This window comes from Brachyistius frenatus, unplaced genomic scaffold (genome assembly GCF_029030835.1).
Source record: "Brachyistius frenatus isolate BFR_SWC_R1_liver_20210118 unplaced genomic scaffold, ASM2903083v1 Contig_211, whole genome shotgun sequence".
Classification (NCBI taxonomy): Eukaryota; Metazoa; Chordata; class Actinopteri; family Embiotocidae; genus Brachyistius; species Brachyistius frenatus.
This window is the reverse complement of record NW_027210810.1, coordinates 616,630-626,979: the sequence shown is the minus strand read 5'-3', so window position 1 is coordinate 626,979 and position 10,350 is coordinate 616,630. Positions and strand designations below refer to the sequence as shown.

The following is a 10,350-nucleotide window of genomic DNA, read 5'->3' as shown; positions in this document are numbered from 1 at the left end:
AATCTCTGGCCTCTAAGGCGCCCTGACAGACGAAGATGAGACAGTTTGAGGGAAAGACAGCCAGTGAAAACACTGAAATCCAGGCAGTGACGGGGAGCGAGTACCTGGTTGGACGTGCGGTTGAAGAAGGGCAGCGGCACGGGACACTCGGCCGAGCTGGGGCAGAGCTCCTCCGACATGTCTGCCAGGCTGTCCCGAAATCCACCTCCTTGATCGATGATTCCCTCGGCGATGAATTTACACTCCCACCACTGGTCGTAGCGAGCGGGCCATCTGAGGACACGACACATCGGAGATGCGAAGTTACAGTCATTTAGGCGAGAAATATCACATACGAGGCTGAGAAAATACACACCTATAATCTAAAGTCTTCTCAAATTTGTCAGATGGTTTCAGACCCTCGAACACCTGCAAGAGGAGAAACCAAAAAAAATCATGAGGCTCCGTCTTCCCCGTCAGACAGACGAAAACGTGTTCGTGTCTTCTCGCTGGAGCTCGTCGGTGATCTTCAGGCTCCTCTCTCGTCTCTACCTGATTGAACACAGCGTTCTTGCAGCTGAGGTCCAGAGACGGGTTGTCTCTGTGCTCCATGGCCAGACGTCTGTTGATGTAGAGTCGAGGCATGAAGTTGGGTTTACTGGTCTCCGAGTCCTTCAGGCACTGAGTGATGAGAGCCGAGCGGCGCTTGGACAGCAGTAAGAACTGCTTTATGCTCTAGAGGGCGCCAAAGGACACGCAAGGCAATAAATGTGCATGTTGCTGATTGTCCTGTTTTAATCAGACGCTTTAGGATGACTCACTTTGATGTGGTTGAAGGTGCCCAGGCTATAGTCCCAGGCCGGCACCAGATGAGGGAGCACACTGTCCAGGAGACAGATGAACCTGCAGAGACAGAAACAGTTGATGCTGAAAAGGCAACATGGACCATCAGAGCACTCTACTGTCGTCACTGCAAACATATGACAGTCAGGGACAAATATGAAGCTCCATGAAATGTTCTGTGATGGTGAGAACCCATCAGTCATCTCTGACCTACCTCTGGATGACCAGCGCTCTGCGGTACAGGATGTCAGGTGGGGTGCCCTGCAGACGGGGGTAGCGCACCAGGTTAGAGGACTGGAAAACATCAGCGTTCAGACCCAGGTCCCTCTCACAGGACGACTTGATCTTCAGGCCTCGGATCCGGACGTCTATCCCCTCATCTGTAAAAAACAAAAAAAACAAAGGAGGGATCAAACGTTGTTTCAGGTTCAGTAGAGAGGAAAAAAAAAGATGGTTCATTTAATACAAAAACAGTAAAAAGCCGGACCTCTACACTCCTCGATCCGAATCTCGATGACCGGCAGGTGGGAGGTCATATCCTCCAGCACACACACTTCTCCAATCAGATTACTGGAAACAAATAAAAACAAACAAGTTATGAAATACGTGACACGAAGGATTTTCTGGTATGAGCACCTGGTCTCTTCTGCTTTTAATACAGGAAAACACAAAAGAGCTAAAATGATAATCGGCAGATTCTTTCATAAACATAAGATACTGTCTCGTGTAAAAATAAAAGTTCCTCTCTGAATTTTATTCAGTTTAATCAATTAATTCAACGCCCTCCTCCATGTATCCCGGCATGTATCTGTGAAACTGTGCACGTTTCTTTGCGACATGTTCTGCATTTGACAAAACTCACTCGTCTATGGTGACGTCACTCAGCTTCTTCAGGTTGTCTCCTTCTCCTCCGAACATCGTGACTCTCTTGGGCATGTAGTTGTCGTCCGTTGAGTCCACCGTCAGTATCAGCTTACTATCAGACAAAACCACAACAAACTTAACATGTCCACAGTTTATTTATGAGATAACAGCTAAACAAACATTCGTAGGTGTCCCTAACTCACTGAAAATTCACAATAACCGGACAATAAAATGGACCGCAGCACCTTCGGTTTGCCCACATTAAGATTGACTGACATGCTCAGTACATTAAGTCACATTAAGAATTATTATAGACTCTGAAAAAAACCAAAATAAAACAATAAAATACGAATAACCCAAGTTGATATGAAGAAATTACAAACAAAAACTTGAAATACTGTAACGTCACAGTTTGCATTAAAATCTCTTTTTCTTTTTTTTAAACTTCACGTTGTTGCTCATCAGCTCCTTACTTGACCACAGTGCCTCTCTTCATGTGCAGCCGGATCCAGTGCTGACCCTGCATGCCGTCGCTCTCCCAGTAAGTCTCAGTGTCGCCGTCCGTCAGGCAGCTCGCCCCCCCGCTGGGATCCTCCTGTCAGCGAATATCAAAGTAGTTTGATCGGCGAGATCCATTTACAAACAGGTACACACGTTTACGGTGTAATTACATGCATGTTTAAGGAACAAAAGATTCAATGTAATACTAGAGTTTATTATTTCTGCTATATCTGTAAGAAAGACACGATCATTTTACTCACTTTTATCACAAACTTACATCTTCAATCTTATTCTTTAAAATACGTTCACCCGTTTAACATCAGAGTTGAAACACACACACTTAATCTGAGAGTCACTTTAAGCTGCATTTTGTTGAAAGAGTTGAATGTCGCTCACCGAACACGAAGACACGTCGATGCTGGTCACGCACTGCTTCACGCTCCCCAGGTTCTCGTCCTCTTTCCCTATGTGTTCGTAGAAGTAGTGCACCAGGTCCTCGTCACATTCATACGTCCAGGTGGGGGGAACATACCTTCAATATAAAACAATATAAAGTTTTAATAAAAAAAAATAAAAAATAAAAAAAAAAGACTCCAGAAAAGTCTCGACTCTCCCGGTGTGACTTCACACAAATCGGACTCACCTCAGCTTCTGGACGGCGGCGGCGTCGCACTCTGCGATTTTGGGTTTGGAGCCGATGTACAGCGCGTTCTCCACGTCCACCACCTGCTCCCACCTGCTGCGCGGCTTGTGGTCGTAGCCGAAGAGCTGCTGCTGCCTGCTGACGGTCTCCGGTGACTCCACGGGCACCAGCCTGTCGCCTCCCTCCGTGTGCTTGCACACCAGGATCCAGCCCTCCTCCAGCTCCTGGGCCGGGCGGTGCTCCTCCAGCTGCTCCTGGGAACGGACACGGATCACCCCGGTCAACACGCGTTCGCCTCGCCGCGTTTAACATCATCAGCAAAGCAAAGCGACGTATGGACGTAGTTCTGTAGTCACTAATTCATCTAATGTCCACATGTTTGGATGAAACCACTGCAGACAGGAGAAGACGACGTGGATCGGCTCTGGGTTCAAACTCAGGACCTTCTTGCTGTGAGCTGAAATGTTCCACAAGTCCAGAAGCAGTTTCTACAATTTAAAAGTTCATTCAAAGTTTTCCAAGTTTGGAGCGAAAAAAAACACCTAAAAACTCTCCAACATGTGAATCCTGGTTGTTGTCATTTAAAACATGATGTAATAAGAAGGATGTAAATGATGAACATTAGTACATATAACACCCTCTACTGGTACAAAGGGTAAAGGATGGAAACAAAGTGCAGTTATAAAGTGGATCAGACTGATGTCAGCTGTTTCAGCAGCATCAGAGAGGATCTGCAGGATGATGTGAATGAACTCAGGAGGCCGACAGTCGCTCACCTTATTGATTTTGACCCAGAGGCCCTGGCTGTTACAGTACTCTTCCCCCGTTGTCCGGATACACGTCCCTTTCTTTGGTTCCAGGTTGTACTTGCATAATTTCTTGCTGTGAGCAATCTGATGTGGACTTTCAAAGACGGAGAGGAGGGTTTTCCCCACGGCGGAGCCTCCTGCAGAGGCCGAGGAGGAGGCGGCGGAGGACGTGGACGACGAGTCCTTGCAGATTTTGTAGCACACCTCTTTGGGGACGTAACACAGACACTCGGGCACCGGCTCGCTCCTCCTGAAGCTCTCGATGCACCGGTTCAGGAAGCGGATCCTGCCGAGCAGCAGGTGAGGGTTGTCGCCCAGAGACATGGCGATGGTGGTGGTGGTGGTGGTGGTGATGATGATGATGAAGGTAGCAGTCAGCAGCTCAGTAGCAGCAGCGGGGGGACGTCAGCTGACATCACACCGCCGTCACGCCTTTTGTGTTCTCCTGCCTGGCTGCGCAGCGACGCTCCTGTCAAACCAAAACAAAGCCGAACTTTCTTGAGCAACAGAGGCTTCAGTGAACAGCTGACCCAAAAGTGTGAGCTAACGTTAGCATGCCGGCTAGGTGTTCGGTAAAATGAGTCGCACGCTTTTACGATCGCTGTTGATCAACAAAACGCTCGGCTGGCTACGTTGATATTCGTCACAAGAGAGACAAGGCGGATATATATTTAGAGTAACTGTTTGACGTACCAGCTGACAAAATGTTCAGGTTTGTGCAACTCGTTTGTTAGTGTTCCTGATTTCTGTTGATTTCTGGCAACGCGGAAGTGCAGCCGACAGTTTTGATCCCTCCGTATTTCCGTCGTTCTCACGTTCCAAAGTAAAAGCGTGTCGGTTTCATTCATTTATATTTTTTTTAAACTTTTAAGTTTGAACGGGTTTTTTTTTTTTTTACTTCAAATATCATGTGTATTGGTGCTTTATTTTTACCAAGCCGGAAAAAAAAAAAAAAAAAGTCATTTGAGAATTAAAAATAAACTCGGTTTGTTTTATGCTTTTTTTTTGTCTTCAGGCAAACCACGTGGATTCGTCAGCTACTGCAGTCCAGTATAAGCCCCATAGACTGAACATAATGCAGCAAGCCTTGATTAAACAAAAAAAAAAACGTGGCAAATGCCCCAAACATACAAGCGCCTCCAAAATCCTCGGTTTATCTCACAATATTTTGGTCCACACAATTGAATTAATCATGAATTTGCCAGTAATCTGCACCAATGAAGCAGAATATCAACCGTAATGGGCCCTTCCTTTTGTTATTTATTCATATTTTTCAATTTACATTGAGCTCGTGTTTTAAAGAGTCATGTTTCATGAATGGCTTCACTCAAGAAATGATGAAAATCTTCATGATCAATACATCTGACAACAACAACAACAACAACAAAAAAGTCTGACAATTTTCTCTGATAATAGATTCTTCAGCATATATCAAGTTTTTAGGATTTATTAACTACCAAAGTAATTCACTGATAGTTCTCAGTGCACCCAAATAATAACAGCAAAAAGGTCGGTGGCTAATTCGGTGTATTTAAACTTCCATAACAAATGAGGGCTGTGTGTGTGTGTGTGTGTGTGTGTGTGTGTGTGTGTGTGTGTGTGTGTGTGTGTGTGTGTGTGTGTGTGTGTGTGTGTGTGTGTGTGTGTGTGTGTGTGTGTGTGTGTGTGTGTGTGTGTAGTGGGGATTACTCACTATCCATGACAACATTATACTTCCTGTTTCTTGTAACAATCTGCTTGCGTTTACCCAAGTGATGACTTTTAATTTGACATTTGCCAAAAAAAGTTTTATTTCACCGATTTATTTAACGTTATATAGGCTAATAAAAGTTGTGAGAACACCACAATAAGTACTAATACTTTTCACTAGTTATGCTTCACTGCAACTTCAATCAAAGCATTTTCTTGTTCTTTGTGCTCGGTGGCATCGGGGCCACCTTCATCAGCCTCATCTTCCTCGTTTGGGTGTGACGAGATGATGAGAGAAGGGAGGCTTCTGCTGCGCAAGATGCCTTCGAGCCCGTTGCCCAGAGAGCCATGAAGGGATAAACACTGTTTGTTTACAGGAGCGTCGGCGGGCTGGTGAATCTCCAGATCCTCAGCACTCATCCTGTAAAAGACGGGAGACATTTCACGCTCATTTCACATTTTTACAATAATGCAATCCAGTTCATATCAGCCTGAACAGGAGCAAATTAAAATGCAGCCCGCAGCTCTGTTCTGTATAGTCAGCTATGTTACACTCTTTGAATCAATGAACCACTAGAGTGGAGTAAAAACAATATATACTCAAATCTGTTCTTGAGTAAATGTATTTAGTTTATTTTTTCCCCCTTGTCAGTTTACCTCATGTCGAAGGTGGAGCCTTTGAAAGTTGGTCTGAGAGTCTCTGCAGCTGTGGACACAGTGTAAGGGACGGTGAAATGTGTCTGGGTCCAGTGTTTGTCTTTCACAATCGGAGCCAAGTTCTGGTACATGTCGTCCACCGCCAGCATCGACACCTGCGGGAGGCAGGAGCAGAATTCAGATCTCATTTCAGGTGTTTGGAATTGGTCGAATCAGAGCGAAGCCTCGAAGGTGAAACCTCAATGTTTCGATCGATCAGCTGGTTGGTTTCAAAGTCGTCATCGTCCTCCCCAAAAGGATTGATGATCAGCTCTCCGACCTGCAGAGCACAAACAGTAAAATCACTCTGGAAACAAGGTTCTCAAATCCTACCAGTACGCACTTTTCAAAGCAAAAGCACTCATTCTGCAGTAAAATGTCCCCCTTTAAGATTTTTAATATATACTGATGCATCATTTTACTGATGTAGCTGCTGCAATCTTAACATTAAAATGTTAATCTTAAAATAACCTGTAGTTGAAACTGTCAAACAAATTTAAAAAAAAAAAAATAAATAAATCTAAAAATCCACTATTTCCCTCTTGAATATGGTGAAGAAGAAGTATAATGCAGTTTCAAATGTAAATACTTATCGTTACCTTGAGCCAGCCGGCGTAGAAGAAGAACTGCAGCAGGGTGAAGACAGGGACGTACATGTCCAGTTTGTGGTCCTTGTATCCCTTCTCAGGATTCAGGAATTGTCGGCCAATCACACAGAAGGCAAAAAACGAGTACACTGCTATGGTAACCACCTGCACAGACGAGCAAGACAGTCAGCAAAGCAGTTTCACTGTGAAGTTAGAGGATTTATTTGATCTAAACGGGATAAAGTGTGAGTGTGTTTTAAATAAAAGACACCAGATAAAGTAAAAAAAAAAAAAAAAAAACATCTTCATATAGTATCTGATTAAATATCAACATTTCCTTCTGAACTGAAGAAAAGTACAAGTACTCGAGTAAACGTACTGCATCACATTTGGCCGGCTGATCGTACCTGCGTGTAGACCAGAGGGATGCTGATCCAGTCGTAGTGGAACAGCAGGCTGCACTTGGCTCTGTATTGATTAAGCTCCTGCAGACGCAGATAGAACAGTTCGTTCAGTTGTAAATGCAGTTTGTACGGATGTCAGGCTCTAAGCTGTAGAAAAGGTTTAAATCTACAAAACAACGAAACGTCTCACGTCCATCAGCAGCCGCAGAGCTACGTCGTCCCTCACGCGGCCCTCCTCTCTCGCCCTGGACGCCAGGTTTGAAAACCACGTCAGAGGCATCCAGTATTTGTTGAAATCAGAGTGCAGCGACTCAAACTTTTTCAGCTCGTGTGTGGTCATAAATCCTGCAGACATATTAGTCACACTGATATCTCGCGTTTTAGACGTCTGTTATCTGAACTGTTTTATGAAATGTTCAAATAGGAACATGTGAAAATAAATCAATCTCTGCAAAGAGAGCTGTAACCTTTAGCTGTTTAACAACACCGCTGTCTGTTTTTCTTGTTTGTTTAAATATTTAAAAAAAATTTGCACTATTGTTTAGTTGGTTTTAATTTAATTATTCTATTTTATTTTATTCTATTTTATTGTATATACTGTGCATTTTTATATTTAATATTTTTTACTGTTATTTTATTTCTTTCCTGTATCTATAAATGCTGCTGTAGCGGAAAAAAAAAAAAAAATTCCCCTTGGGGATTAATAAAGTAACTACCTACCTACCAGCCTTAACTGATTGACAAAAAAGAAAAAGAATTTCCAACTATTCTGATTATCAGTAATCATTTAAATCATGTTTCAATTAGAAAAAAAAACTGTTTGCATCTGCTTTTCCTTTTATAACACTACACAAAACGGAATAACTTTTGGTTTTGGGCAAAACAAAACATTTCCACAATCAATCTGGACTTTGAAAATGTAGATTTTCTTTCGTATATCTAGTGTCAAGTTTGAAAAAAATTAAAGGGGTTACTGACATTGCTTTTACATGAATGGAACAGATGTAAGATCAGAGGGACTTTGACCTTTGACCACCAAACTATTATCACTTCATCCTTGAACCTTTTTTTTTGTCCGTATTGTTGTTCTACTGTGTTGCTTTTCTGTAAACAACAAGTATGTCCATCCTGAGAGTTACAGAGTGAGTTATTACTTCCCAAATACAAGAATCATATAGCACAAATCCCTCTGAGGCACATCTGCGTTTTGTTACATTGGACCGTATATGAGTGCCTTCACTTCCTCTCCAGGGTTTGGTCTTACCAGCCTCCACGATGTGCTCCAAAGTCGGGAATCGCTTGTGAACCCTGGTGCTGACGGAGCGCAGAATAAGGACCGAAGACAAGTTGGCGTATCTCATGAGGGTTCGTCGCAGCAGTCGCCCCCTCTCGTCCGCCCCGTGGACGTTCCCGGACACCGCCATCATCAGGTTGTCGGGCAGCGGGAAGCTGGTGTACTGACCCCACCAGCGGTTGAAGGCCAGGTTCACGTAGAAACCTGCAACAGAAAATGAAAAGGTTATAGAAATGTATCTTCAGATTTGAAATGTGGAAGACGGAGATTTTTTTTTAAAAATTCAGTCTCACCGAGTACAAACAGAACAGGGATGAAGTTGGTGTTGGTGAACTGGTCGCAGTACAGAGCGACGCGCTCAAACAGATCCTGCTGCCTTGGTGTGAGGAGACACCTGTGAAGCAGATGAAAGTTTTCCACTGTTGAACCCAACAGCACGGAAACAAAGAGAGATGAAATCAAAGGATGTAATTTACCTGTAAAGCACACTGAAAAACAGGTAAACTCCACAGAACGCCAGGAACTCTTTATACAGCAGCCTGTAGATGCTTCCCTTCCACCTGAACAGGAGCCTGGAGAAGCCTCCAAACTTCACATCGGCCACCTCCAGACTGTACGAAACTGTCATGTTCAGGCTGAAAACACCTGCAAAATATCAAACAGAACCTTTCAAATGTCTCATCCGATAACGATGATAAAAAAAAAAAAAAACCCACTGTGAAGATGTGCTGGACCTCAGAGGTCTTGGTCTTGTGTTGACTCGCTGCCGTCCTGGGAAGAAAAGTTCTTCCTCTGGGCCTCAATTTAAACCTATCTGTGGTACTGTCATAAATTAATATCTTGAATTTATTACCTGGGAACCTGCAGCAACACACAAACACACCTACACGTACAGAGCGCACGGAAACAACCTCTTCTCTACTGTTTTTACCTCATTGATTAGTTAATAAGTTATCATCCCATTAAAGTCACCAAATCTTCGTTTTCATCTACAACATACAAACAGTGTTAAGGGGTACTGGGACAATTCTTTGAAGTTGACCGGAGTTCGATTACAGCTGATGTGACTCTGTTGATGTTGAAAACGTTTAATAATCATCTTTTCACGACTCATTTATTCTACAAGATGTTCGGAAAATAATTGTTCCAAATAACAAAACCCACTAAAATAGTAGAAACAGATTATATCTCCTATTTCAGAGCCATTTATACTTCAAACTGGAGGTGTACATCCATGTGAGGGAAATCTCTCCTTCTGTTTCTAAGTTATGGCGCTAAATAATGTATATAATGACAAGAAAAGTGGAGAATATTTTGATGTCACAATGAATGTGACCTTTGACCTTTTGGATACAAACCGTCATCATTTTATCCTTTTAGACTTCTATGTGAAATTGGTCATAACAGCAGAAGTGCTTTGTGAGGTCCTTTGACCTTTGAACACCAAACAACCATGAGTTCAAGTGAATGTTTGTGCCAAATTAAATTTAAAAAATGTTATAAAATATAGTATCAAAATAACTGTTAAATAATTTTCTTTGAGTCTACAAATTTTTTATTACACTCAGGGATGCATTGGTTTAAAAATGGCCTTTTTTTTTATTGTGTGTGTGCTGCTAGAGGTTATAAAACAATAACAGATGATTTACCAGACAGGACCTCACGTCCAAGACAAACTTTTATTTTATCATTACTTTGGAAAATACGAATCTGGAATTTATTTATTTTTATTTACCACAACAGCTTGTACGCATGTTAAATGTTTTGTGTATTTGATGAGGGTATCTTCTTTGAAAGCTCTTTTTTTTTAATGCTGTAAGTGTTTTCACTGATTGAATAAAGTTTTATTTACATTTAGAAGGCAGAAAAAAAAAAGTTTGATATTCAAATTAACACATTTTCTATTTAACTGTCTTTTACAGATGCTACACAAATCTTGGACCTGTTATCTGCGTGGATCTGATGCCCCGCCGTAGAAAAATCTAATAAAACACACAGATTGCGCGTAGGCTTTTTGCTGTTATTTACTGGTGACAGTTAT

At 42.5% G+C, this 10,350-nt stretch overlaps 2 protein-coding genes across 2 annotated transcripts; both read right to left on the bottom strand.

Annotated features, from left to right (window-relative positions):
• Nucleotides 1-4: 4 nt before the first annotated feature.
• LOC138633231 (E3 ubiquitin-protein ligase HECTD3-like) lies at nt 5-4,422 on the bottom strand (the record flags this gene model as incomplete). The annotated part of the gene is made up of 13 exons (XM_069719347.1): nt 4,333-4,422; nt 3,607-4,108; nt 2,831-3,084; nt 2,584-2,719; nt 2,160-2,281; nt 1,685-1,798; nt 1,310-1,392; nt 1,037-1,202; nt 801-882; nt 532-714; nt 356-408; nt 105-273; nt 5-22 (listed from the first exon to the last, which is right to left on the bottom strand). Coding segments are annotated over exons 2-13 (1,737 nt in total), but the record flags the coding sequence as incomplete, so codon positions are not given.
• Nucleotides 4,423-5,505: 1,083 nt separating this feature from the next.
• Nucleotides 5,506-8,937, bottom strand: best4 (bestrophin 4). Its single transcript, XM_069719346.1, has 9 exons — nt 8,786-8,937; nt 8,603-8,703; nt 8,280-8,513; nt 7,206-7,360; nt 7,019-7,096; nt 6,624-6,776; nt 6,224-6,304; nt 5,986-6,140; nt 5,506-5,749 (listed from the first exon to the last, which is right to left on the bottom strand). The coding sequence occupies exons 1-9, from the start codon at nt 8,935-8,937 to the stop codon at nt 5,506-5,508; spliced, it is 1,353 nt and encodes a 450-aa protein (XP_069575447.1).
• Nucleotides 8,938-10,350: the final 1,413 nt, after the last annotated feature.